Below are 12,394 nucleotides of genomic sequence, written 5' to 3'. Positions count from 1 at the left end.
GACAACACCTATATCAAACCTCAGTTAGTCACTTCTGCAAACAACATGGCTGATTGTGTCAGTACAAGTTGATTTAAACTTGTACCGGCGACAGCCACAAGAGGGCAGAGGAAGACTGCGTCAGCACTGCAGTCATTTCACCCAGCTGCAGGAGAAATGAGCCTCATCTGCAGATAAACTGTCCTATGAATACAAAACTGGTGTCAAAGCAGAACCTCTCAGTGATTATGACGCAACATATGGTGGCACTACAGGGGTGATATATATTTATATATTCATCTTTTCCAAAGTGAGATCAGTGCACATGCTCCTCTTTGTTTCTCCTCAGTGATCTTGTCCAGAAACTAAATGTGCAGAAAAATGTAAATATCCCAATTGGTTGATTAATTTTAACAGAAATAATGTTTAAAAACACACAGATTATAATGTGACTGGATTTATTTGTATAACTACAATATATTAAAGTAGTTTTTACTGCTACCTCTGTTTTAAGTGATACAACTGAGAGGTGTTGCTGAGTCACTATTTATCTCTAAAGCCTCTGTGTGTAGGATTCTAACAATTTCTGACTGGCAACATGCAGTGGCATTATAAAATAAGACACCATAGCAGGCGGCAATGCATGCAGCTACAAAACACAGACTCAGTATCTAACTGGGGTTGTTTTATATTTGCTGAAACAAAGACTTAAACCATCAGAATGACTTTAAAGTTTCATTTATGCTCAGTGATAGACGAGTATACAGACAAGGACGGTGCCTTCTGTCTGTACGCCATTATCTGTATCTGTATTTGTATCTGTTCAACCAACCAAATTATCTGTGTCTCTATCTGTATTCAGACAGAAGTGGGCGTGGTTTATACCCCAAGTCATGTTAAATTGGGCAAATATTGCATTTTCTAACCTATAATTCATTGGCAATGCCATTGTTGTGCCTTCAAAGCATCAAATTGATTTAATATTTGTATGTATTAATTATGAAATATATCTCCACATCCTCATACTGTTGTCTACCTTTCTTCCCTATCTATCTATCTATCTATCTATCTATCTATCTATCTATCTGTCTGTCTGTCTGTCTGTCTGTCCTATCTATCTATCTATCTATCTGTCTGTCTGTCTGTCTGTCTGTCTAGCGATCACTTTTCACTAATGTGTAGTAAAGGAAATTACTAGCTAGAGAAGTCAAAGTCCTATATTGCATTTTCATCTTGCGGTCATCCCGAATAATATCGAGCAACTTTGGGTAGAATTAACAAGTTTCTATGTATTTGGGTAGATCGTTCTGAGTACACTACCGTGGGACAGGAGGAAGACATTTTAAGAATCGAAGAACAGAAAAAATCAGTGATATAGTTAAAAGAATTCTCCGTCCACATATTGCAATGTATTTAATGACCTCACAGAACTCCAGCTTCTACAACGCCAGCTCCGTTAAAAGTTACGTTATTATTACAACCTCCTCCAATGTTGCCATGATTGTTAATGTCACAAACTTTTGACTCTGCCTTCTGGCGCCATCTAGTGGATGTTTCTGTGCCAACATGAAGGACACATGGAAGTTTGTGGGCAGTGATAGTTACATTACATAACGGCGGGAGTATAAACTGAGGCTGCACAAAATGCAAAACGAAACAAACACTGTGATTACTTCGGCAGATATTGCGACAAGTTCTGACTCTAGCGGGAATTGTAATTTCTGCATTTCATTTTCACTGATAAAAAAAAAGATGATGGAAATTTTGCTGGGGTCTGTACCGTCCAAGCATGTTCCCTTATGTCTGGAATATAAGTTGTAGGCTGGAGCATCTTTGTAGCACCACAATGCCTCATTTACTGTATAATGGTATGTTGGACACATTTTACCTTCATCAAAAATCAAATACTCAAATCAAATAATTGTGCAGCCCTGTCATAAATTAGCCCATAATCATCAAAATCCTACACACAGAGATTTAAATACTCAAACTAGACAAACCACAACCTCTGGCATTAAGTTCTCCTTTCAACGTCAAGCATAAAGACAGCTCTGCCCTGCTGATGACGAGGACAACTGAGACACAAACGGACAGCGGTGGACCACAATAACAAGTGCACAATTGGAACAAGACTACAGAAAAGGCCAACGTTTGATCTCGCCAAACATGAGCCCTCAGTAGGCCGAACTCATATTCAAGGCATCACAGATGCAGATATTCATTGATAAAACAACAGATCTTACTCCGCCCCATGAAAGAATCATGTCCAATCACTGGATATTCTAAAGGCTGTACGATGATTCAAAATACTTCTTTTAGGCACAGTGATTTTCATCCGTTCTGTCTGACAATACCTGATGGGACATGAGGTGAAATTATATTCCGTATAAGATATGATCCCTTTTTTTTTTACTTATTTGAGGACAAAGAATCTTTGGGGTGTTCGGGACTGGAGTTATCATCCATCCTCTTTAACCCAGCGTGTCTCTGTCGTGGTTACTCTTGAGGCAAATGCAGACAGGTGTGGGTGGGCGTGGCCATGATGCTTCGTCACCTGCGTCTTCTCTACTGTCTACTGTTGAAACTGGAGTTGGCGCTGCTGCAGCTTTCCTCGTAAGTGGGTGGGGGCTCTATAACACACAAAGGTAGAAAAATAGTCAGTAATATAGTTGAAGTCGCCTCTGTTCCACGACTTATCAAGTAAGTCAGTGGGATTCATCGTATAGGGACACGTTAAACATGCTCATATAATCAGTGTAGGGTGTAACGCCTTACCGTAATCCCAAAATAACACAATAATGTAACACGATTCCTCTCTAAATTCAGCAATCACTGCACAGTTACTTATCAAACAATTATGTCCTTTCATGCACTCCATAAGTTTTCCAATTATCTGCATAATGGCTGGATAGAAAAAAAATGTGCTGACACCACAACACCATATCGTGCGTGGGCCCGGGCAGACTTGCGCTGACTCAGTGGAGAAACAGAATGTCTGGAAACTACTTGAGAGACTCCTCTTGATGAGGTACAACCGCTGCTTTTATGATGAACGTGTCAAATAAGCTGGACTACTGAGCATTAAATGCAGTTTATGTGCCAGTTAAACTTTTACTCTCCCTTTTAATTCTGTCATCATCTAAAGGTGTCAGGAGGGCTAGTCTCTTATATTATTTTATTTACTCATATCCTGTTTTGAAGCAATTAATATTTGCACTAGACGGTGTTAGAAAAGACAACCTCTTTTATATTGTTTTATATACTGATATAGTTTCAGTTTGAGGCAGTTATAACCTACACTAAGCTGCTTTGATTTTCCTGATCCTCGTTTTGTGCTGATATGTGGGCATATGTAAGGTTTAGCATCATATTGTTAACTTGCAATTAATTACATGACAATGCAACTCAGGTGATGTTACAAAGTAACGCAGAAGTAATGTAACAAATTAGTTTCTACAGGGTGTAATTAAGTAAAATAATGTATTACTTTTCAAAAAACTAATAAATAATGTGTAATACATTACTTTTTTTGAGTAGCAACCCCAACACTGCTATCACCGGCGGACAAAGACTGCCTCCTCACCCTCAAACCCACTCCCTCAAACTAGAGGGTCACCAGTTCAAGTCCCCGTACGGACCAAGTATGGACATCTCTCCATTTAATGCACGTACAGGTCCTGTTTGTGCATGTGAGTGTATACCGGGTCATTCCTGTCAAACATAGACTCATTGCCTTTACAGTACGCGGACCGATCATGCTGTCGTGCATTGTCAACCCCTAAACGCCCATGCTGAGCCGGGAAAACACTGCAGGATTACATGTTATGGGATTACTGAGTTTGAGTTGTGAATGCTTCAGCAGCCACATTCAATGGACTCAAATTCTGTGCAACAAAAACTCAATGAATGTATGGAGGTGTATTGGAGTGTATGGAAGCATTCACAGTGTCGCGTCATCCATCATTTGCTTTCATTTGAAACGTAAAGTACCTGCCTTCACCTTCTGATCTAGGGCGCATTCAAGAGCGCTTACTATACCAAGGTGTTTACAGCACTACAAAATATAACTGGTGCACAATGTTCTTGCAATGTCCCTCAACAGAACTATAATCTAAGATGCCAGCCATTGTGGGGACATTATTTTGGCAATGTCAGGACCTTTGCATGGGTAGGAAGTTGCCATGCAAGGATTCTCAAGTACCCAAACAGGATTTGTCTTTGATAAAGTGATAAAACTTGCACCCTCAGCTCTGTTATGCTACGGTTTATATGTAACTTGAGCCAAGAGATTGTGAGATTAGGCTACTTGTGTTTGCCTTATTAAGGTGTCCCTACTGTACAAGGACATATAACAACAATGTCAGAAGAGTCGACTCATGGCTCAACACGAGACAGAGTTCATCTGGTTACAGAAACTGAACGTCTGACAACTCACTCCTTGAACGGCCTGCGATGAAAACATAAAACGGATATTTCAAAGCATGGACTGTGATAGGGACGACAGTGTGAGAGACTTATTTAAGAACCCACCATGAGGGTAGTCCCAGCTGCTGTACTCTGGTGGAAGGATGAGAGAACAGGAAGTGGGTACAGGAGTGACGTCTCCCTCGGTGAAGAAAGGTATGGTGGCCCCGGTGGACACACAGAACAGTGGAGCCGAGGCGTCGGGTCGTCTGTGGCTGGGAGGAAGGGCTGCACCAGGTGCGTGGCTGAAGGCGCTGGGGGACATGGTGACAGGATGACCTGAGGGATCCTGCTGAGAGTGACTCTTGGTGGGAATCTCCTCACTAGCCAAGCCTCCTGCACACAGCTCCTCCTCTGGATCCTCCTCCGCCGGAGGGGCGCTGGGTGTCACGCCCGTTGCCCTGGGTCCGATGGTCACAGCGCAGTGGTCCGGACTGGAGGGCATGGGTCTCGACGGAGACAAGTTCACAGCAATGTTCCCAATGTAGATTGGCAAAGTGACAATTGCCTCTGGAGATTTTAGTGACACCTATAACACATATTTGTGTCGGCAAACACACACAAAACATTAAAGTACTATGGAAGCTCAGAGGATAAGTACATCTGACACATGTATCTCACACACACACACACACACACACACACACACACACACACTGACCTGAATGAAATAGTCGATGTCTATGAGGCTGCAGCCGGCCAGTGCAGACTGAGGAAGAGGAGGGACGATGATCTGCTCTCTCCACTCTGCGTGTTTTCCTGCTTTCACCCCAGCTCCCTCTACCTCTGCGATGGTCCGCAGGTCAAACACAGGCCGTTTGGTCTTATAGGTCACTTTCTGTTGTGACAGAGGAAAAAAAAGACGTGACAGTGCCGTCAAACCACTTCACCCATCTCTGGATTATTGGAAAGGGAAAGTGTTCCTTTGAAATGGATCAAGAGAACCTCCATTACTGTTATCTCGAGGTATAGAGAGATTTTATGTGCACCCATATGAGGGGATTAGTTCTGTGAATGGTTTGAAGCTTCGGAGTCCAGCAGAGATTTATAATACATCCCTAAAATGGAAATTTCCGGGGGGCAGAGCACACTGACTGTGCTCATGATAATGGTATTTGGGACAGGGCAAAAACTGTGAACACACACATCTGTGTTTCGCTTTCTTATATAGATTTTATGATCCATTATCATTATTCATTTGTTTTTACAGTACACCTGAATGGTACTCAACACCTAAAAAACAAACAAAACAAAACAAAATCCAGGGATCCTACACATTTCACATTAGGGTTGTATCGTCTTATCAGGGTTTACTGGCCGATATTCACCTCGTAGTCGCCATCAGCAAATAAGATGACATTCACTGATGGCAGTGGTCAATATTTTTTTGTCGTGTCACGTCAATTTTGTGCGGGGGCTCAAGACCAACAGTATCCCGTCGTTTCGGAGACCATAGAAAATATGTCTGGGATGAACTGAGATCTTCCCTGGGACGCCGTCAGGATGAAAGGCGACGACTCACAGTCGTTTTCAAATCAGCAGGAAGAGAGCTAGTTGAAGTTAGCTGTTAGCAGTCAGTGGCTGAAATACATGTTCATGGGGGTTATATTGAGTTACATCATGATGCGTTCAAGCTCTATTCAGTTAAAATGAGTATAAGGCGAAGATAAAATATAAAGTCATCATGATGCAATCCTGTAAAATGTAGTGTTTGCTGATAAACTTTAATTATAACAGTTGTTTAAAGAGACATTTGTTGATGTCTTTACAGGAATATAAAATAGAAATCAAATGGCTTTTGAAGCAGTTGTTATTTATGGTGTTTTTCATGTGAAAGGTTAAATTACAGGTTGTTTAAAAAATTTGTATGATTAAATTCATGCTCATTCAAAGATAATGTAATGAAAGGCTTTAACACAGTTTAACTTCTCACTTAAACATCGGTATCAGTATTGACTAAGAATTTCACAATCACTGCATTCCTATTTTCCATTTCAAATTTTTTTTCTCTGCAGATCTTTTATCAAAACACATCTGACATCTGAGAACAAATACCTAGATGTTTATCATGTAAATAAATTAGTTTAGAATCCAGCTGTTAACATGTATGTTACATTCTGACCATGTATACTATTATGTTGCCAAATAATTGCTAGAAAATTATAGCCAGGTTCCTTAGTTCAGTGGTTCCCAACTGGTAAGGTGCGGTCCAAAAGTGAGTCACAAGTCCATTCTGAATGGACCACAAGTGACTCGCCAACGTGCCAAGTTAGTAATAAACACACTTATTTTGAAGTACGGTAAATTTCCGGCACAGAGCTTTTATTTTGAAGTGCTGTTTCCTGCTGTGAAGTGAATGACTAACGGACAGCTACTTGACAGAGACAACCAACTAGCTGGACGATGACATGGCCAAACGCAAGCATGACACTGAATATATTAAACTATGTGGACCTTGAACCAATGACAAAGGAGAAATCTGGACCCTGTGCTGGGAACACAGTTGGGAACCACTGGTTTAGTTCATACAAATCAAGTTACAATAAACCCGGACAAGTTCAGCTCTGTCCAAAGAGGAAGTAAACCAACTAGTGCTACATATACTCGCATTTTTTCCCCATTAACATATCGAATTAATAATATCATAAGGTTGTTCACTCCATTTTTTTGTCTCTTTTATGAATAGGAACTGAAAATGAGTTGAAAAAAGTTCAATAATTTAATTTTCACAACATCTGTGCAGCCTTGTTAATTCACCGTGTCCATGGAAATAATGCTGAACGCAGCCATTAAGGTTTCCTAATGCAGAAAAGATAGTCTGTTTACTTTTCTGATATCTACATCACTGCACGACTCATAAATATTCAGCTTAATGTTTGTGATGCTATGTATATTTGCGATTCAGAGATAATGGCACACTTTCTTTAAAACTAATTTGGTGGATAATTGGATTTGGTTCAGTTATAAGGCACTTGGGGCAGAGCTGTTTTGAAGGCTGTGACGAACAGGCGTAGAGGCAGCTCTCTCTGGCCTGCACTCCCTCAAAGAGTGGTAAACAACTCCATACTTTTACATACTGCGTAGGAACCCTGAAAATCATACTTCCAAAGATGACTCACTGTAACAAGAAGTTAACCTGTCAAGAGAAAGGTGTGGTGGTAAGAATTAGTAAAATATATATATATATATGATAATAACAATCTACCTGTATGAGACTGGCCAGCACACATCCCGTGTCCTTCCCAGACTTGTTGTGGATCTCTGTGGCTAACTTGATGACCTGACCGGGGATGTAACCCCTCAGGTCGCTGCGAGCTTTCAGCATTAGTGTCCCCGTCTTCACCAGGAGGTAGCTGAACTTCTTAGTGGTCACAGCGTAACTGGGATGCTGTGGAGGCAGAGTTACGGGATAAATGTTTGTTTGTGTGTTGTTAGTAATTAAGAAGCCTCATTAGCTGATGCTGTGCTGATAATCTGATGCTGATAATCTTTTCCTGCTGACTTCCAGAGTATCAGGAAACTGACAGTCATGATGTTAAGAGAGTAGAGGATAAGTAAGTAATGCAGAGGAGAAAATGAATAAGATCCTGCTGTGCCATGAAATCAAATAAGCCTCGAACAAGACAAACACTGATCAAATAAAGAGATGCATTACAGTGTTTTAAAGTCCCCTCTTTTCCTTGTGTCTGGGTTATATCCCAAACTTCCGTAATAAACTCAAAGCAACATCTCAGTTTATTAATCAATCAATCAATCAATTTTATTTATAAAGCCCAATATCACAAATCACAATTTGCCTCACAGGGCTTTACAGCATACGACATCCCTCTGTCCTTATGACCCTCGCAGCGGATAAGGAAAAACTCCCCAAAAAAATAAAAAATATTAAGGATTTATTAAAGTAGTAAAAGTTGAACACTTACTTCAATGTCAGGCACCTCATTGAGGTTGAGCAGGTTAAGTAGGTAGAAGGGCTTCTGGGCTTTGTAGTCCTTAGCGAAACGGGGCGTGTCAATGGCCGCCCTCACACGGTAAATAATCTTCCCAAAGGGGCCCTCGAAGGAAGTCGGGGCAGCGACTACAGAGAGGATTGGAGGGAAAAAAGACAATGCAGACGTTACTTTGACACTGAGGACAGATATTTCGGGGCTGACATAGGGACTGCGAATATAAGATCAGATGGGATAAAACAGACTTTAATAATCCCACATCAGGGAAATTAAGTTTTACAGCAGCTCGAGGGAAAAACGCAAAGACAAAAAAATGATTAGGTGAAAGAAATGACGTAAAAGCTACAAAAAATACAAATAAGATCCAATTTAAAAAAAACTAAAACAATATAAAAGTTTAAATTAGAGACTTTAATAATCCCATAAATAACATAAAATACATTAAAATTTAAATAACGTAAAAGTTTAAATTACAGACTTTAATAATCCTATAAATAATAATATAAAATACAATAAAATTAAAATAATATAAAAGTTTAAATTACAGACTTTTACAATCCTATAAATAATATAAAATACAATAAAATTAAAATAATATAAAAGTTTAAATTACAGACTTTTACAATCCTTTAAATAATAATATAAAATACAATAAAATCAAAATAATATAAAAGTTTAAATTACAGACTTTTACAATCCTATAAATAATAATATAAAATACAATAAAATTAAAATAATATAAAAGTTTAAATTACAGACTTTAATAATCCCATAAATAATAATATAAAATACAATAAAATTAAAATAATGTAAAAGTTTAAATTACAGACTTTAATAACTCTATAAATAATATAAAATACAATAAAATTAAAATAATATTATAATAACAATATAAAAGCTACATATTTATATATACCTTTTGCTTATAGAGATACTGTATAAATATAATAATAAATAATATGTCCATGATGGATGATTGTGCACAATAATAACTACATTGAAGCATAGAAATATGTAAATATTATTGCACAAATAGGAAAATTGCACAATACAATTATATTATAAATGATTAAAAAAATTATTATATAAATTATAATTTTTTTTTATATATTATTATAAAAATTACATAAAGCCCAACTAACNAAATAATATGTCCATGATGGATGATTGTGCACAATAATAACTACACTGAAGCATAGAAATATGTAAATATTATTGCACAAATAGGAAAATTGCAGAATACAATTATATTATAAATGATTAAAAAAATTATTATATAAATTATAATTTTTTTTATATATTATTATAAAAATTACATAAAGCCAAACTAACTAAAACATGCTGCATATAATTAAACTGTTCTTAAACACAACCAAAATAGACACGTGTTTAGACACACATATTTTGTTTTTTAGACAAATGATATATAGAAAATAAATTCAAAGGTGATATTTCATTGTATATTCATTAGCGAAAAAAATAATTGAAAAATAGAAATGGTAATACTGCAATGCCTGAAAAAGCTTTATTAAATCTTATTCTCCTTTATATTGTTACTAGTAGGACTAGTGTCCTTCTCCTTGCAGACCTCTATCAGAGCTGTCACAGGATGTAAGGAGCCTATCAGACTGATTCCTGTGCTTTCGTCCCAAATGGGAAAAAAAGGACACTGATTGTTCTTGTGACTCAAGGAAAGGACAGTGAAGTGGAGGAAACAGGGAGGGAAAAGGCTGGAGGGAAGGAAATTTAAGGAGAGTGAGATAAAAATAACTATTTGGGGAGAAGGCAGACAGACAGACAAAAGGAGAGAGATGTTCGGAGCCAGAGGGATGAGAAACAAAACCTCTGAGATCCGTACAAATAATCTGCATATAAATATCCAAAGAGGATGTGCACAAGGGTGATTAATGTGTTGTCAATAAAAGCTAAGTCACTCTCTCAGCCTCATTCTTTTAAGTGTTTCTTTTTACTGATCCTCGTTGAGATTAATGTCAGCGAGGCAGGCTTCTGCTCCAGGGACAAGTCTGCTGCTGCTGTCAATGAGAATTAACCAAGAGATTTGGGTTGTTGTTGTTTTGCTGCAGACAGCTTGGGAGCAGAGCAGTGGACGACGGACTGACAGAGGACAGACTGAAGAACAAGACTGACTTTCCCTAGAGACACACCAGACTGAGCTGCTAGTGGCTGCTGAAAGTGGCCGAGGATCGTGAAGCTTGACTTCCTTCTCTGAGCTCAGGCACACTGGTGACACCCTGACCTCTCAGTAGGTGCCATCATCAGGTCAAATTTTAATCTGTCCAATACTTTGTTTTAGGACTTAAAACTGGCAAAACTAATTAGCTGCTAATGAGTAAATGCTACCATGTTAACCTACTTAACTAAGATGGTGAACATGTTGAACATTTTACAGTTCCTGCTGATGTTAGCATTTAGCTCAAAGCACCATTGTGTCCGAACACAGCCTCACAGAGCTGCTAGCATGGTTGAAGACATGGCGGGCATGGCACACATGCATTTAGGGCGTGTCCAACTCCACTTATCCAGTTAAACAGCACATAATCTGAGCGTAAGGTAAGGTGTAAGAGGCAAATGGGCTGCATTTAGTCCCTTAATTAATTATTGGAGGTGTTTTGGGCACGTCCCACTGGTAGCGGCCCAAATGAGCTTCCTCTGTGGAGTGGCTGGGCTCAGCCTTAGAGATAGGGTGAGGAGCTCAGACATCAGGTGGGAGCTCGGAGTAGAGCCGTTGCTCCTTTGCGTTGAAAGGGGTCAGTTCAGGTGGTTCGGGCATCTGATCAGGATGCCTCCTGGGTGCCTCCCGTTGGAAGGTGTTCCAGTAGGAGGCCGCAGGGCAGACCCAGAGCACACTGGAGGGATTACATATCTCATATGTCTCTCCTCTCGTCTTGGGTGCTTTGCTCAGCCTGCTGCCCCTGCGACCCGGCCCGGATAAGCGGATGAAAATGGATGGATGGATGGATGGATGGATGGATGGATTAATCGTTGGTTTCTGGGTGTAACATGAATTCAACCAATCTGGGTGTAATCTCCCGTTCCCTTTAAAAGCCAGGTGTGCCTGCACCTGGTGCGCTGCTGTTTGCATGGCAAATTTGGCAAATCAGAGAAACAGTTAGTTTTGAGTTGAGAGTAATGCAGCAAGAGCAGTAATGTGACTGGAGCAAATAGACATTTTAACAGTGAAACTAAAACTGTAGTTACAAACTTGACAGAGGAAACAGAACAAAACTTTAACTTCCAAAAATAATCAGTGAAGATATGCTGGTTTCTGCTGCTTACCCGCCACCCATCCTAGTGTCCTGTATGTCTAACAAGCAGAGTGTACACATGTTGTGAACCCACCTATGTAGGTGCATCTTACTCTCAAAATATCCATCCATCCATCTATCCATCCATCCATCCATTTTCGTAATCGCTTTCCTCTTGAGGGCCGCAAGGGTGCTGGAGCCTATCCCAGCTGACATTGGGCGAGAGGCAGGGTACACCCTGGACAGGACGCCAGACTTTCACAGGGCTGACACATAGAGACAGACAACCATTCACACTCACATTCACACCTACGGGCAATTTAGAGTCACCAATTAACCTGCATGTCTTTGGACTGTGGGAGGAAGCTGGAGTACCTGGAGAAACCACACTGACGCGGGGAGAACATGTAAACTCCAGGAACTGGGCGACAATGTTTACCACTGCAACGCCTATCTAAATATGTGTCCTTTAAATAACAACAAAATACTTTGTCATTGACTTCAGACCAGGTTTTTGTTGGTCAATTGCACAATCCATATGTGCTGCCTCAAAATAGCAATGTGCTTGATCACACCTCATTTTGGGACCAACATGACCATGGGCGGACAGATGGGTGTGAGTACATTTGCTACTTATACAAAGTAGCCACTGACCGTGAAAATGACAACTGCATCTGTCTGAAAGCAGCAATGACAGTAGTGCTGCGATTGTTTTGTTTTTTTGGAGGTTTAAGT

General features: G+C 39.7%; 1 protein-coding gene across 1 annotated transcript in view; it reads right to left on the bottom strand.

Annotated features, from left to right (window-relative positions):
- Positions 1-1,095: 1,095 nt before the first annotated feature.
- arrdc1b (arrestin domain containing 1b) overlaps positions 1,096-12,394 on the bottom strand; it is a 63,498-nt gene continuing 52,199 nt past the window's right edge. Inside the window, exons 4-8 of the mRNA XM_050053410.1 lie at positions 8,367-8,521; positions 7,649-7,831; positions 5,105-5,281; positions 4,510-4,972; positions 1,096-2,609 (exon numbers count right to left, since the gene is read on the bottom strand). Coding sequence (XP_049909367.1) covers positions 2,545-2,609; positions 4,510-4,972; positions 5,105-5,281; positions 7,649-7,831; positions 8,367-8,521 — 1,043 coding nt within the window. The 3' untranslated portion in view covers positions 1,096-2,544. The remainder of the gene's footprint in view (positions 2,610-4,509; positions 4,973-5,104; positions 5,282-7,648; positions 7,832-8,366; positions 8,522-12,394) is intronic.

This window comes from Epinephelus moara, chromosome 9 (genome assembly GCF_006386435.1).
Source record: "Epinephelus moara isolate mb chromosome 9, YSFRI_EMoa_1.0, whole genome shotgun sequence".
Lineage (NCBI taxonomy): Eukaryota > Metazoa > Chordata > Actinopteri > Perciformes > Serranidae > Epinephelus > Epinephelus moara.
This window is presented reverse-complemented; position numbering and strand designations above follow the sequence as displayed.